Here is a 17,724-nt window from a genome sequence, read left to right as displayed (position 1 = left end):
GTTGTTCATATGCTGAGTGGCCGAGCATATTCTCGGGCTTTAAGGGCACATTTCCTAACTCAACAAGCACTAGCAATACTGCTTTTCAAAGATGTCCTTGCTATATGTGATTTAAAATATAATGTAAAGTACACATTCACAGCTTTGGATACCCAGTGCCTGAAACAAGCATTACAAGAACTTCACACAAAACTGCAAGTCACAAGCTCATCAAATTGCACATCCAAACTTTGGATACAATATTTCAAGCTTGTGGAAATTGTACGTTTGTTTGTCAGAGCTGAACGGTGTGGCGACTGTAATCTGCACATCATTGCTGTTCAAAGTATGTTGCCATACTTGCTCGCAGCTGGCCACCATAATTATAGCAAAAGTGTTCCACTATATCTTCAACAGATGTCTCAACTGAAAACCAGTCTCAGTCAAGAAGAATTCCACAAATTTACAAAAAAGGGATATTTTACTATACGGCGGACAGATAAATTTTGGTCGGGTACATGGACAGACATGTGCATTGAGCAAGTATTAATGTGAGCTATTAAGGCAGTTGGAGGTCTGACACATGGTCGTGGATTGTCAGATTCAACAATTTCTAAATGGATACATTCTGCACCAGTATCAGCGAAGATAATAGATGCAGTAGAAACGTTTACAGGAACTGCAACCATAACCACAGAACATGTTGAAATGAGAACTTCACGACAGAAAAGGGATTCTTTGGACTGTGATAAAATACTTGAATGGATGAGGGGTCACAATCCATTCAAGAGAAATTCACCCTTACTTGTTTGTATTGTCACAGTAATGGTAGCAAAAGCAAAAGTAAACTGTGGGTGTGCTGAAGAAGTAGGTAAGTCGTCAATGGTGCTGATAGAAGGAAAACTTTTCAGTGAAGTTCACTTGAAAAGAAAGAACAATGTGGTATCTTTGGCAAGTGGAACCAAAGGCTTTGTAGTAAGAGACAAGTTAGTTCACTTGACCCCTAACCAGCTGTTCCATCGTATGGTCTGCATCGTCAGGTGGGATGAAGAACTGGCGGAATATCTACAATATGAACTAGCTGCCCTTCCACCATCCCTTTTTGATGATGTTTCTCTACGCAAGGGGACAAAATCTTCCCTTATATCAGTGCTTCAAGCCATGGGGATAAACTGCGAGCTTCCTTCACACCCAACATATGTTATTGATGGAGGATTCCTGTTTCACCAAATTTCCTGGAATCGAACCGACACAAATGGCCAGATTTGTGTAAAATATGTGTTGTATGTAACTGAAATGTTTGGATTGGATGCAACAATAGTGTTTGATGGTTATCAGCAATCAACAACTAAAGATATGGAACACATCCGTCAATCTGCTCTAAGATAATCAGCCGACTTTGTTGTAGAAGAATGTGTTACAGCAACTACTGCACAACAGGACTTTTTGGCCAATTTGCCAAATAAGGCACGAGTGATTAATCTTCTGTCGCAGTACCTGACCGATGGTGGATTCAGAGTGAATCAAGCCTCTGGCGATGCAGATGTTCTTATAGTAAACACATCGTTAGAACTTGCAAAGACTGGGAAACCCACTGTATTGGTTGGCCAAGATACTGACCTTCTGGTACTTTTAGCAGCTCTTCCCGACATTGATACAGAAGTAACAATTCTTATGCCTGGCTCTAAAATCAAACCTCAAAAAATATTTAGCAATAAAAAATTGCAAAAGGCTCTGGGTAATATGTGTCACCAAATATTATTTTTACATGCTGTCACTGGGTGTGACACAACATCTGCTCCATTTAAACTTGGTAAAATCAAACCATCCAAGAAGTTACAGCATGAAACTACTTTGCAGGATATCGTTGATATTTTAAACAACCCTACAGCTTCCCCAGACTCTATTGCTTCAGCTGGATAATTATTCCTGTCAACCTTCTACAAAGGGAAGTTAACAGATGACTTGAACAAAAAGAGATTTCAGATTTACATGCAGTGTCGCTCGGCAACCCATTGATGGCACTTTTCAGCTTGCGAGCCTTCCGCCTACATCAGAAGCCACAAGACAGCACAGTATGAGAGTATACCATCAAGTACAGGCGTGGAAAGGCATTGCACTCGATCCTTCTGACTGGGGGTGGAAAAGCAAAAATGGGCTTCTATACCCTATTTCTTCACAGAAAAAAACAGCACCAAATGAACTTTTGAGTTTGATCTCTTGTAACTGCAAGTAAGGATGTGAATACAACTGCCAGTCTCGTAGGCATAGCATAAAATGTTCCAATTTCTGTGGTTCATGCGTTGGTCAAGGATGCACCAACAGAGAAATGCAACTACACGATGAGGAAGACGACGAGCTTCTGGTGCTGCAAGTTGAAGACGAGGAAGTGTTTGATTTACCAGAAAAGCAACGTAGGAAGCTCCTAGAGTGAACTTATGACTTTGAAGATGGCCTTCCAATATTGCAAACGATACATATTATTTTCTTTTGGTAATATGTTAAACATATTTTTTAAATATTTAGCTATATTTTCACTAAGCTCTTTACATGGTAATAACGAATTTTAACAAACAAATATAAATAGTAGAGAAACGCCACAGACAAAACTTAGATTCTTTATGTTAAACTAAATTTGTTTCAACTTTAGAACATTTGCAACTGCATAATTATGCTTACACAAAATAAAATTCACCTGCTCTTATATAGACATGTACAGTTACAGGTAAATTTAAAACAACCAATTTTTTTAAATAATCTAAAAGCAATGGTTTGTTTTACCTTTTGTGTCCATACATAATCCCGTCACATTTCCGTAGAAGTTTTTCACCAATAGATACGTATAGGCTATATTCAGTATGGTGAATATTTTCTACAATTTTGATTGCTTCAGAAAGTGAATAAAACTAAAAAAGCATTAATTGCACGTTTCTTATAGGATTTTTCCTGCTCTACAACTTTTACTCCACGACATTTTTTAATTTAGCCCATTGTTTGGCCACAAATTAAAAAAATTTGTAAAATTTTATTGTGGTTTTATTCTAAAGTCAGGTTATAAGCCATTCAAAAAATTTTGGGTGGCATCACAGGTAAAAGTGACTTTAATAACATATTGAGAACACAAATATGAACACAAAGAAAAAAGAATTACTACTGTAGGTCTTTCCATTACTTTTTTATAGAGCTTTACTGCGAACATGGCATGAAATGCAACATGGCGGACATTTTCAGCAATAACTCGTTATTCCCAAAGGGGATTCTTTGGGACTTTTAGTATGTTATTAAGGGGTATCAAATGAATATGTCCTGAAAATTTCAGCTTGTTATTCCAAATTTGGGGGTTTGGCTACAAAACGAGCTAATTGCACTGGGCTATAAGCCTTTTACGTATGCAGTATAATTTTTGAATGACCCAATGACCTTTGTGCCTTGGTATGGTTATGCCGTCCACCGTGCTCTGATTACAATTCTCATCCCACTTTATCGCCGCCAGAGATAGGACAATTTAAGTACTTTGGGGACATCTTTGTTGCGCGCTACTGATATATTAATTCATCACTAAACTCTTTCCTTATCTTGAAGACCACATCAGGAGGCTGACAACTTAGTCATAATGCAAAGGTATCGTCCAGCCTAGCTGATGCGCTGGACTTCAACTAATCTGATTTGTGCCGTACTGCATTTTATTCATTTAATTTCTTTTTGTTTGTTTTATATTAACCAAGTGATAAAAAAAAATCTTGCTAGACCACGGGTTTCTCTTCGACCATGTGGGACTGCATGACGTGTCGTGTGTGGGAGCCCTATAGTGTCAACAGCTAGCATGACAATGGGCAAATCTGGCCCCCCGACTCGTGTGATCCGGCCCTTGATAGCGTTCCGAATGACAACTTACCTGCACATGTCGATTTATAAAAAGAAAATTTTATCTGGGCCTCCTCTCCTACAAAAGTTTGCTCATCACTGATCTAGATGAGCCAATGCTGAGAGCGGACTAGGTTTTTGCGCAAGATGTTACTATCAGTGGCCCGGACATCAAATCAACATTCAAAATGTCTAACTTCCAGTTTATTTCTGTGTGTGCTTATACACATATTACAGGTTCCACAGATGCTTCAGAACACACAAACATCACAAAATCAACTAAAAGTAGTCTTACACCATTTGAACACTAAAAATCAGTGGCATTCGGAACTTAACTACGTACACAATTTTCAATCAAAAGGAACATGAAAGACATAAAAAAGTACCAGGAATTGACAAAAAATAATATCGCGAATGAAATATATTCCACATGCTTCTTTGGCCATCTGTGATTTCGACACACAGCACAAGAGACAAACTACCAAGTATGAATTTATAAACGAGTACTTTACATACCTTTCGAAAGCATCAGCAAATGAAAGTTGGTATTTCTTCATAACGTAGGCTATCACAATTGTTGCACTTCTTGATACTCCAAAGTAACTAAAAACAACGGTGATGAAAGTTAGAAAAAGTAACCTATATTATGCAAAATATTCCATTAAAATTATTTGCATTACATAAACAAAACTTGTTATGTAACACACTGTTCATTAAAAATAAAAAAAAAAGGAATAGTTTAGCATACTGTACAATTCATCATCTGCACTAAAAAATAAAAAAAGGAATAGTTTATGAATAGTTTAGCATACTGTACAATACATCATTTGCTCTATCCATAGTATAAATGACATAATTGTGCTACTACTGCTGCTGCACATATACTGCTGTATGATAAATGATACTATTATTATTTCAGTTGTGTGTGCTGAAAACAATAACATAAAAATTTTCTCAGAACATCGTCTTGAGCTTGTAACATTGAAAGGCCCTACACTCCCCAGCTTTTATATAAATTCTTTAAAAGAAAAAACAATAGTGTGACGTTACCCCAAGTGCTCCTCCCAGTCGCTTAGACCGTTGTTGCATATGGCCACCTCTTTGCCCCAGTGTGCATGTGTGTGGAAAAGTGTGATACAGGGGGGAATTGAACGAAATGAAAGAGTTGTGGGAACGCCGGCAAGACGCACCAGGGAGAGGGGAGTGATTGGGGTAGGGATAATCTTGCGAGCTGGATCATCGCGCGCGGCAGCATCGCGTGGATCGCCAAAGACAACAGATCGCAAGTCGCGCAGCTGCCGCAGTAGCAGCAGAGTGAGTGTGGCTGTGGGTCGCGAGTCGCGAGACGCAACCACGGCAAGGAAACTTCTCAGTTTCGTCTTCTCGTTCCACGACGAGAACCTGCGGTACTCTCCGGGACAGTGGCACACCTGCGCTAGGCTCGAACCCCCACCACCGACAGGATAAGCCCCAGCGACATCAAGTGTTTGTCATGTAGAGGGATCAGCTGATATATAGCTTCAAGGTCATAGGGACTGTATTTAATACTTGTATTTGATCATAAGTAATATTCTTGTAATTAATTTTGAAATTAAGTTATTTTAAAGTAGCTTGGCTTTTAGGTTGTTGCAGTGTCCTTGGCGAATAATTCACAGACGTTTCGGTAGACTTTGCAGTCGCCATCATCAGGGAGCAGTTACCTACTGTAGGTTACCAGTAGGTAAATGCTCCCTGATGATGGCGACAGCAATGTCTACCGAAACATCGGTGAATTATTCGCCAAGGACACTGCTACAACCCAAGAGCCAAGCAACTTCAGACAATGGCCGTGAAAGCCTGCGAAAATTAGGTATTAAGTTATTTTATCCCAGAAAAGCCATTCAAATATGTTTTTACTGGTTTTAACTTTGTTTGCTAGGTTATTTGTATATATGCATTTTTCGGTATTTTGTTAATTTTAAAAATTGTTTGCATGCCGATATTTTACGTTTGGAGTACTTAGAAGCTTTTATTACATTTCTAGTACATTTGGTATTGTTTGCGTGAAAGAGCGACAGTTGAGACAGTTGCACGACATGACAGTGTTTTTAGCTGCCGAGGCTTTCTGGCAGTTTTGGCAGTTTCTCTATGTATTCTTTATGATGGGAAAGTCAGCAAATATCCTTTCCCAAGAGGGACAGTATTTTTATCACGATTTTACGCCAGCCAATCGGAGAGAACTTTATGTTTTGTATGTTTGTTTTGTACAGGAATACCTACATGTACAACGTATTTTATGTGAAATTATGTCCTTGTACAATTTAGCTGTGTTGTGATTGGTCGGTGTGATCACGCACCTACCTCTCCCTGCGTGTTGGTAGGCTGTTGCGTTGTTTTCTCTGCTCGATGTGGACTGAAGAGGTCGCGTTTGGCATGTAATGAATGTTTTTGGCATAATCAAAATTAAGACAAAAATTTTTTTTGAGGAAATAAATTTTTTTGGTGTTGCTATGAGAACTGTGTGTACTTGTGAGCATCGTGTAATGGTGGACATTGTTTTATTTTTGTGCAAGAACTAAAAAAAACTATGTAAAAGTTCTACTAAATCTTTTTCTTCAGTAAAAACTGCTCATCTAAATTCATGTTTAACATCGAAATTGATAACATCTACAAAAAGTATTTTTGTGAAAGTTACATGTACGGTCATCTTTCAGCCAAGTCGACCTGAGTTGTAATAAGCTGAATGATCACTGTTCCTAACAGTAGTGTTGTGATGAGAAAAACATATGTTAATACAAACAAGGAACATGCGGGGTTAGACAAATTAGTAATGACTGACACAAAATAAAAAAAAATAGTTTTGCAAATAAGGGATTTTATGTGAACTGTTTATATGCACAAATTAGAGTATACAAAACAGAAGACAGTAGAACTTGTACTAAAAACTACACACACATATCATGCACATTCAGTATTTATCAGTTCTTAATATAAAAATGGCTAGCTGAATTAAGGAATTCATTTTCCATTTGCAATAAAAATAGACTGTATTAGATAAAATCATTAAGTCCTCTGCGTCAGCTCTAGCTTGTTAATGATCTGGCTGTTAGGGTGGGCACCTCGTAACACAAATGTCTATTTTGTATTGGAAAACTAAATAATCAGGTTCTATTTTACAACTAAGTTCTTAAATAGTTAGTCTGACTAGCAAGTTCAGTGGTGAACACGAGAAACAACCAACCAGGACCACTGAGATTATGAATGACAAACTTGAACTTTAAGTCAGTGTGTGAATTCGAATATTACTATCACACTCCAAATGGTATGTTGTTTCAATTAAAGAACATTTTAGTATTCCTTCAAACTTTGTATATAACATCTCAAATACACAGTTTTTGAAAAAAAGGCTTTACGTCTTGTAACCATCACAATAATAAGGGCCAATGGTAAAGTCAAAGGGTTACTGTAGTCATGTATTTTATATAGCACAATACGTTTTAGTACTGCCTTTATTACCTCAATAGTTAATGCATTTTTAGAATACTCTGAGCATCAAAAGAATTATGGCTGTTATCTCTGCTAGCTAGCACTCTTCAATTATTACAGTACTTCTCACACACATTATGCCATTTCAGTACTTGATTTCAGAAGACGGTTATTACATATAAAATTATTCACAACCATTTGGTTCAAAATGGTGCCTTCTGATTGGTCCATTTGCTTTGGTGCCAGGTGCCAGTATCACAATTTTACACTTTACGAAAAATGTAAAAATACATGAAAATTTACTGTTTGTAAAATAATGATTGCTGGTGCAGTTTATGTTTATAATTTACAAACACATCAAAAGTTTGTTTACTGCATTCTCCAATGTCCACTCAATGTCACAGAGTGTGATGATATTAAAATTCAGTACCATACTGAAGCATCTCAAAGCATTAACAGTTCAGAAAAAAATACAGTTTACGAATAAATAATCAAACATCAATGCTGATGTATCGGCACATAATTTTTCAAATTGTTGCCAACATTAACAAATTTAGATAAATATGCATTTTCTTGATTCTTAACTTGAAATTTTAAGAATTAAAATTTTTATTTGGTCTTAAAACAAATAAATTTATTATTGTAAACATTATCATGTCATCTTTTATCATTTCTATGTATATGTACTTGTCTTAGATGATTTTATCCTGAGGTGACAGTCCTGTGGTGACAGTGTCTGCAGTGTGTCCAACTAGTAGTGCCTGCCTGCTTGCAGCACCTGCTTTGGCCATTGTGAATTTGTGTTGTCTACATGTATATGTATTTGTTTTCTTGGGTTTACTTTGTGCCCACCTCAAAAGGTTCCTAATTGTTGGTCAGCATGAAGAAAATGAATGAATAAATAAATAATAAAATATTGTGAAGTGTTGGCCAGAGAAACCCAGCCGCGACTCAGGAATGCCCCCCTCCCTTCCACTACCAGTACTTGCTCTCCCCATTAGTGGGCCTCTGTCACATGGTGCACAGGTGCTACTGTCCTTCTCGAGGATTCTGCAGGTTCCCAGAGCCCCATTGTGTGATGTGGCATAACTAGGATGCCACTGTTCTTGTACCTTTGAGTGCTAGGTCACAGGGAGGGGGAGAGGGCTACAAGAGTTTCCTGTGGGTAACGCCGGTGAGTATACAAGGCGACGCTGACCTGTGGCGCTGTGGCGACACCGGCGAGTGAGCGAGAGTGGTGGCGACACCGCCGAATCCTTGGAGCAACCTGCGAGCTGCAGATGAGCGACAGCGAGCTATGAGCGAAGGGTTGCACGGATCGGAATGGAGAGCCAAAGCATCTGGGATGGTGACATGGCACAGAGGACAGGTGTGTAGTGCGAAGCAGTGTGTTGGGACCGAGGTGCATAGTAAGAGAAAAACAGCATAGAGAGCCCATGTCGTGCCAAGCTCCAGTGAGGAGAGTAAATAGTGGCGTTATGAAAGTGTGATTAGTTTGTGAACAGACATTAATAATGTTGTAATTTATGAAATAGTGTAACTATTGGTTAGTAAATAGAACTTAAGGTAATTAATTGGGCTATCCTTTCAGATAGGTTTTATTCATGTGTCACAATAAATAAATAAATAAAATTTTAATAGTTTATTTCACAATAAAGTATGGTGAAATATAAAATTATTTTTATAATTTATTTATATCAATAGAGCATCTTGCCCATGAAGTCATCAGGGGCGGTCTTACACAACACACGTCATTTAAATTAGGCAAGTAGTCGGTCACATCCCACAGTAATGAACCATCCTGGCTTTGGCCTGAGGTGACTTTAGGAAATCACAGAAATACCAAATCAGGACTGACAACCAGGTTTTGAACCCACGTCTTCCGGAATGCAAGGCCAACACTTCACTGCTGCCCTATCTCGCTCGGTGATAGTACAAAGGAAGTAATGGCATTTAACTCTTTATTTATACTGTTGAGAACCTCGCATCACTATAGATGTAGCCACAAGTACGACGTACAGTTACTTTAGAGGGAGTTGTAACTTTAGAAAAAATAACTCCAAAGAACTGAGGCTTGCATTTTTTACTTAGGAAATTTTAAACAGTAATTTCATAATCTCTACTCTATTTCTACTATCTTTATCAGCTAAAAAGGTGAGAACAAAAGTGAAAATGTTTTAAACAAGGAGCTCTTTATGATTTTTTTTAAAATGAAGTTTTTAATCTCTGGTAGACAACTCGGTTCATTTGAGACGATAACACACAATGACTAATGTAAGGAACATTTGCTTGTTGTGAAAAACCATCCTATAATTTGCTTCGAGTGACTCTGGGAAACCACAGACAGCCCAGGTCACATTGGCTGGACCAGGATTAAAACTTGGAATGCACATCCAGCATATTTGTATTCTAGCTCATTTCCATGCCCAAAGTGATTTCGCGTAACAATTAAATTTTTGTAGGGTAAAATATTCAAGCAGTTGACACTACATATGGTTAAAACAACCCTCACAAACAATATACACCCATCCCTCACTTAGCACGACTAATTCATTCCTAAAAATGCTTGTGTTATTCGAAATTGCGTATTCTGAAGCATTAGTTTCCATAAATAGCAAGGCTAATTTATTTAATGTGTTCCAAAATAGTGTAGGAAAATATACTTTACGTAATATAAATGCGTTGAATAACACTCAACGATAAATATGTCACACCATTTATCTTTATACGCCTCCCATTGCACTTTTTATGACAAATACAACACCCCATAACGGGAGATACATGGTTATGTACTTTATCGTCAGTTGGCTGGCTGACTTGCCTGCCCGGACGTGACCTTCAACTCAGCACCTACCGTACCTTTCCAAACCATCCTTTACTGACAGTGAAACCGAAATGACTGTATGGATAATTACATGTTAATTTTTCAAAAATTAAAGTGCTTATTTTCGTATCACCACCTGGTTCACACCAATCCTGTCAGGCCAATGATTATTTTTTTCATATAACATTCATTTAACAACCTTTTCCACGTGAATCATCTGTTAATTTCTGTTCCGGTAAATAATGTCAATTATATTCCCGCTAGTACAACCAACAGCATTAGACTTATGTATATAAAATTTTGGTACGAGTCCTTATTTCGTACAATTGTACGCACAGTTGACTTCCTTAAAACTACAGTGCGACCAACATTATCGTGGCCTTCATGACAATCTGCGCGCCGTAATACTTCTAGTTTTGTCTCAAATACTTGAACACGATGAATTATGAGTGATCAAGCACGTACAGTTACCAGCAGCTGAATGGGCAGACGTTGCTTTTGCTTGAGTGAATTCCCTGCCACTGGCTAGACTGAGTTCATGGCCCTGTTTGTGGCCAGGCGACAACAGTACGGCACGGCAACATACGCAAGGAGGTAAAAACATTTGGTCCTTTACACTTCATAGTTGCAACTTAACTTGCCATAGCTTTTAGCCGATAGCGTAGACAGACCTGCGCGTGCATCTCTTACCCCCTTGTTTGGCTAACTGTATCCCACGGCACATCTGTTGTTTACAGTTGAAACAGACTTCGTGAGTCGTGTTCAACTTTTTTATTTTGCCTGCCGAGATTTTGTACTAACTGAAATTTACAGACATGCTATTCAAAACTGGGGCAGTAAAATTCACATAGCGATAAATGAATCCGTGCAATCTGAAGACGTGCTAAGTGAGAGATAGGTGTAGGTATTTACATGCCGATACACTCTCACACTAAGTTCAGTACGTACATTAACATCCCACAATACAAAATAAAACACACATAAAAAGGCACAAATCACCTACCAGTGCACCAATACGACACCCTTCGCTTGTCCTTCTTTAATGAATTCAAACGTTTCTTCAAAATACGTTAGGAGGTCCTCACGGGGCAAATCTGTAACTGCATACAACTACGTGTTATCTTGAATTCTTTCTATATTTAACAAAACCTTGCATACTAATTTTATAGGGCTACACAGTATAGCTATAGAATATCATCTGAAAGAAAATGCGTTCAGTCTGGGTGATGACACTCTGGATGGAGCATGGAATTTCCCCTCCAATTTAAAATCACTGAGGAATTCCTTTGACTTTTCCAGAACTTGAAGCGACTTTCCCTTAATTTCCCATGCCTTTTAAGTTTTAAGAAAGTATACATCCTGTAAACACGCACCTTAACTTAGGGTGGGATTCTCACATGCCATGTTGATTCTTTTTTTTAATCTTCCCATTATTGCTATTAGTTAAGAATTATTTCTGTAAATTTAACACTACACCTCGCTTGAATTTGCTGTTCTGTCACAAAAATTTTCAAAAGATATCTACTAAGTGTTATACAGAAAATGTTCATAAAGGAATGTCCCAGTTTCAATGGTAAATTATAAGAGTTTAATATACAATATTTAAAACAAATCATATATCAAATTGAAGGTAAAATAACCTAGTTTTTCTTACAAATGTGCACCTTTAGTTATATGGCATACATCCAACCTTAAGTCCAATTCTTTCCACATTTTGGTTAACAAGTCCGAAGTAATGGAAGCAAAAGCCTCTTCAATTCAGACAAACAATCTTCAATAAAGCTCCAAAGGAAAAAATTGCATGGCATTATGTCAGGTAAATGTGGAGGCAAGCGAAAAAGAGCTCTGTAGTCTCAACCATTACAACCAAACCAACGGTCAGGGACTTCTATGTTCAACCACTCTCGTACAAAAAGATTCCAATGGGAAGGGGCTCCATCCTGTTGCCAAATAAAGTTAAAGGTTCACCTTCTACTAATTGGAGAAATAGACATTCTTTTAACTTACCCAGATAAGCCACCCCTGTTATGGTAGCTTCAGGGAAACAAAATAGTCCGTACACTTGACGTCAGGACATGGCGCAGAAAATGTTTAATTTTGGGGAATCTCTCTGGTTCTACATGAGGATGTTCTGACCCCCATTGTGGGTATTTACCTTCCCATGTACATAAGAAGTTGTTTCCTCGCTGAACACCACACTATCAAGAAAGAAAGTCATCTTTTCACTCCAATACTTGAAGTTCGAAGTTACAAAGTACACCACAGTCATCTATCTGGCTTTAATGCACGCAGCAACTGTAACCGGTATGGACGCATGTGTAAACATGTTCATAAAACCTTCCACACGGTCGTCTTTGGCAACTGAAGTTTAAGACTTGCTTTCCAAACTGATTTCTTAGGACTACGTCAACATCCTGAACAAAACTTTTGGTCATCCCATACTTTTTCCTTTACAAACACATCCGGTCATTTTGAACTGCCTATACTTACCATTGGCAGAAGTTTTTGCCACTTGGGGGATCACAATTAAACTTTAAATGAAGTGCACGTTGAACTGAAATTACAGATTCACTCTTAGAAAATTGCAGAATACAAAATGCTTTAAGCTCAGGAATCGCCATTTTACATAGATGACACTGCAAGCGCTTCTCGCATATGCGCTTATCTAAAACTGTTTGAGTTACTCTTAAACTCCAAAACTCTACAACGCTTACAGTTGATACTATTAAAGTTGTAAATGGGACATTGTTTTATGGACAAACTATATAATGGGTGAAAAAAGTCACACAAGTGTTTATAATTGCTATGACTCGCATGACTTTTTACCTCAAATATATCACACTTATAAATATCTGTTGAGGTATTTGTGACAGAAGAGAAAATGCAAGAGCGATATAGAAATACTCCTAAGCTAATAGCAGTGACGAGAAAATGGAAACTACCAACATGGCGTGTGAGAACCTGCCGTAAGCTGACGTAACTTAAAGAAGAGAAATCTAGTCTGCTGGCTCAGTGAGCTGCGAGCCAAAGGTCACTGGTTCGATTCCTGATGGGGTTGGGAATATTTCCTGGATCAGGACTAGGTGTGTGTTATCCCTTCACCTCCACAGAGCGGAAGGCAATGGTAACCATGCAGTACCATCGCATCTCGCCTGGTACACCCGAGTCTTGCCGTGGCTCTTCGGGGCTGATCACACCATCATTACAAAGAAGTTAAAACTTATTATCTGTACAGGTTCATCAGATGTCAACAACCAGGCAAATATTTCCAACCACTTAGCAATTATCAACCATCAAATTCTGTGCCAGCCATCAAGGCTCTGCAAACCTTAAAGAAAGGAATTCCCAAAGTAAGACAGTGAATGCCTTCACTTCTCGGAGCTTACCTTGTATGTACATTGTATTCACGCCTGGCAGCATGGTGATCTTCTTTGGCAGAGGGCACGAGTCTACCGTCACAATGTGGTCGATGCGATGGCTTTGTAGCACTTCCACATTGGTGGCTGCAGTCAAGTTCCCTGGGGGGAAAATAACAGTAGTTACTAGAATAGCGACACTGCATCTGAAAAAAGGTTTCCTGTTACGTATCATATTTTCGTGACCAAAAATTATATTTCCCCAGACTAGTTTTTTTTTAAATTAATTCACCTATTTTGTGATTTCCTCTACCATTCAATCTATGGCCTAGAATTATATTAAAAAAATGAAAGTTCAAACAGAACCATGCATTCACCATTTATGACAATAAAATAAAAAATAATCTAAAAAAAAAAAAAAAACTATCACAGTTTGAATGATGGAAGCTTGGAGAATGACATTTTCCCATCAAATTACGATTACTGTGGGAATTTCCATAAATTTCCAGGATTAGGTTTCTTGACTTTCCCTGACCAATTCCAACTTCTCTGACTTTCCAGAACATGGACACCCTGAGAAAATACCCCACTCAAGTGACAGAACTATTGCTACACACACACACCTCAAGAATGGATGAAATGATAAGGTGGAGATATTGTTGCAAGCAGGTTGAATAAGTAATAAAAATACTTTAAATAAAAATAAATGAGTTGGAATCTAAAAAGAGTATTTTTTTAAACTTTATTAGGGGAAAACTGTAAAACTGAAATCACTCGCTTGACATTCTAGTTAATCTTAATTTAATAAAAACTTTTCATTCAAGGATCACAAAGGCTAAGTTTTGCATCTCGGATGGGACGTCTGGTGAGAGATAAACAATTGGAGTTATTTTTAAGAAACATAACACTAATTCAAAACCAACTTACATTTAGTGTCAAAATTCAAAAGCTAAAATCAGTATTTATAAAATGTCTTTACAGATTACAGTTAAACCTACAATTATTATTTACAAAAACTATAATTTACAGCAATCACTCAAGTAATTATAACCACTGAACAACCATACAAAAGAGACAGAGAGAGAGAGAAACAGAGAGTAGAGAGAGAGAGAGGAGAGAGAGAGAGAGAGAGAGAGAGAGGAGAGAGAAGAGGAGAGAGAGAGAGAGAGAGAGAGAGTGAGAGAGAGAGAGAGAGAGAGGGAGAGAGAGAGAGAGAGAGAGAGAGGAGAGAGAGGAGGAGAGAGAGAGAGAGAGAGAGAGAGAGCTTTACCATAATTTATCCCACATATTCCAGATTTGTTTATTAAAATTTAAACTTAGATCTTGTCTAAAAATTTCTTATTAGATGCAAAAAGTCTTTGCTCATGTTTCTCTAAGATGAAAAGTAGTTATTACCAAGACTTGGACACTTAAGACTCGAGCCTCTCCTCCCCTCAATACTGTCAGGAACTTAACGACTCATGGACTGCGCAATGAAACAACTCGTTACCCGGAGCTAGAGTCCGGCCAGCGAGCCTGGCGGACTTGAAGTTCACGTCTTCGGTCACGAACTAGGGGACTCACCCCTGTGTGAGCCCCGGTCGTTACATCTCTGCTCCCGAACTCTACCGACTCGTTACCAGGACGGGCATGAGCCTGCCCAGTGAGCCTCCAACAACCATTCCCGGCCACTCAGAAACTTTCACTGCCCCGTTCCAGAGGGTTTCAGCCCCGCCCCACGGGGCCATGGCACTCCTGACGCAAGCAAGCGCGAGCGTAACCTGCGCTACTTACGCCGCGATGCGACCAGAGAACATCAGCACAGCTGCGCCGGCGGGCGCACTGTTGTGGGAATGTGGTGTGCTAGCACAACAGGGGCCAGTGCACACAGGCACGCCGCTGCTACCGAGTTGCATCACCGTGGCGGCAACACCCCCTCACCGTCCCATCCAGGGCACACAAAAATTTAAATAAGATGGTACTGAAAAATTCTGAACTGTGACAATACACATAAGTACCTTATAAAACCCATCATTTAAAACTACATCCAAAGGGGAGTCATATCTTAATGTATGAAAGGTTAATAGAGAAAGTAATTTTAAATCAGCAACACACAAAAAAAGAGACCTATTGCAATAGGTAATCAAAGTCAAACCACGTAAAAATCCGATACAGTTTTGCTCTAACTTAAACTTTTTTCTTAAAAAGTGAACATGTATTTCTAGTGATGTAGCTCCTGGGGTACAAATTACAGATGCAACTTTCTGAGATAATAATTCCCCATTTGAGAATTCTTTTGCAAAAAATTAGTGGATTCCATTATTCCTAACAAGACTCAGATAAATGAGGAATTGTCAGTGATTTCCTGCAATAATGGGACGATAATAAGTAAACAACCATGTCTGCTTATCAGTCATTTCGGAACATTCAACAGTGTAAATGCCTAGCAAAAACATAAATTTAATTACTTTATTTAATTTCTGTATATATTTAAAACACTTCAGAAAAATAATATGTGTATTCAAATTTAAAAATAATTTCAGAAAATTCATTATATAAAAACAAGTTTTGTTTGGAAGGTAGGTAAATGTGAGTTACATTATGCTGATATATGATGTTAGATAGGTAGGTACTCTATGTCAGTACTATCTTGCACTGCCAACCTAAAAATACGTTTTTGAGATCACAGTCAGAAGAGTTCTGGAGTAGGGATGTAAGGATTGGGGCTCATACGGGTAGAGACTATCCTCCTCCTAAGAGACGAGTGTTGTGCATGGGGGATTCTCTCATGTTGTGTTTTCTTGGAGCCTAATGCATATACTGTATATGCCACATAAGTGATTATTTTATAGACTAAATAAACCATTTATTCATTCATACTATACTAACATGCTTATAAAATAGATACAGTGATACAAAAACACCCACTAAAAGAGCTGTAATAAATTAAGCATTTGCAAGTTTGACAACAACTTATACCTAATAAAGTATCCATTAAAAAAAAAAAAAATTTGAAATAAGCAAAGAACAGGACACAATTATTTTTGAACAAGTTATGCATCAAATTAAAATATAAGGGTTATTCTAGGAATGATGGAAAAAGCCAAGCATAATTGGTTGGGTGTTGAATCAAGCACAGGTGGTGCAGGGGCTTAACAATAACAAGTATAAAGACTTCGTTAACACCAAAGCAATACCAAATGTCGAAAATAAAACTAGAATAAAAAAATAATTCAAAATAAAGGGGAAAAAATATAATGAAGTGCGAGGGAAATGTGCATATAGTGATTACTGATGGGTTAATACAGTACACATGTATTTATTTTGAAAATGCGTGAAGCTTCATACAAGCCTTGACTGGTGCGTACTTGCTGGGCACGTTCAAGGGCAGATCGAACTGCAGAAGTGATCTGGTAAGAACTCACCGAGCCACAATCCTTCCTCGATACGATCCAAGTTTGTCGGCCCGGCATCGAAGTCCTCACGTGCCAAGGTCACAAAGGCACCTTTGTGCTTGGAGTGGGTCTTCTGGCGGGGAACCTCCTTCCATCCCTCGGCAGGCGGTCACAGCTGGCTCGCCTGCAGCCAACCAACCACAGTCAGAGCTCTCCGGCGCTGACCGGACAGTCACGCCAGGTGCAGCTGTTTCAAACATAATCACAAATATGGACTTGATGCATGTGACTAACTAACCTGGTTCACATCTTTATTCTTATACATACTAAGAAAAACTAAATAAAAGTCTTTAACAGGCCCTTTAAAAAAATTTAATGAATTCAAACGACCATTAACATTTCTTTATCAAACTAATTTTTGTATTCCGTATTATAGCCCCATATATTCAAGTGTAGAACACAATACTTAAAATATATTTCCCACTGTATCATTTCTTTTGCTATAATCCCTTCTAGTTTAGTAGGTATATTTTGCAGTTCAACATTTTATAATTTAGTTATTCATTTTCAAATTTATTTTTATGCCCTGGCTATTGTAAAGTATACTGTAGCTATACCGATTCCAGTATGTAACATGCTACAGTTCATATATTTATGGTATATTCTACACTATTGTTCCACCCAGTTTAGCAATTTTGCAATAAATTTGTATACGATAATTATATTTTCAGTATTGTGTTCTACACTTGAATAGATGGGGCTATAATATAGAATACAAAAATTAGTTGGATAAAGAAATGTATTTTGAGTAAAACAAGCATGTGAATTTAAACCCTTAATATTCTCGCGCTTGTTCTGTAAT

The 17,724-nt window shown here is 38.1% G+C and overlaps 1 protein-coding gene across 1 annotated transcript in view; it reads right to left on the bottom strand.

Annotated features, from left to right (window-relative positions):
- Positions 1–17,028, bottom strand: part of LOC134537977 (dual specificity protein phosphatase MPK-4) — a gene marked incomplete at its 5' end in the record, with an annotated part of 73,621 nt that extends 56,593 nt beyond the window's left edge. The window contains 4 exons of the mRNA XM_063378996.1: positions 4,360–4,446; positions 11,136–11,232; positions 13,519–13,650; positions 16,893–17,028. Of these exons, the coding sequence (XP_063235066.1) occupies positions 4,360–4,446; positions 11,136–11,232; positions 13,519–13,650; positions 16,893–17,028 (452 nt within the window). The remainder of the gene's footprint in view (positions 1–4,359; positions 4,447–11,135; positions 11,233–13,518; positions 13,651–16,892) is intronic.
- Positions 17,029–17,724: the final 696 nt, after the last annotated feature.

Source organism: Bacillus rossius, chromosome 12 (assembly GCF_032445375.1).
Source record: "Bacillus rossius redtenbacheri isolate Brsri chromosome 12, Brsri_v3, whole genome shotgun sequence".
Lineage (NCBI taxonomy): Eukaryota > Metazoa > Arthropoda > Insecta > Phasmatodea > Bacillidae > Bacillus > Bacillus rossius.
Note: the sequence above shows the minus strand (reverse complement) of the source record. Positions and strands in the feature narration are given on the sequence as shown.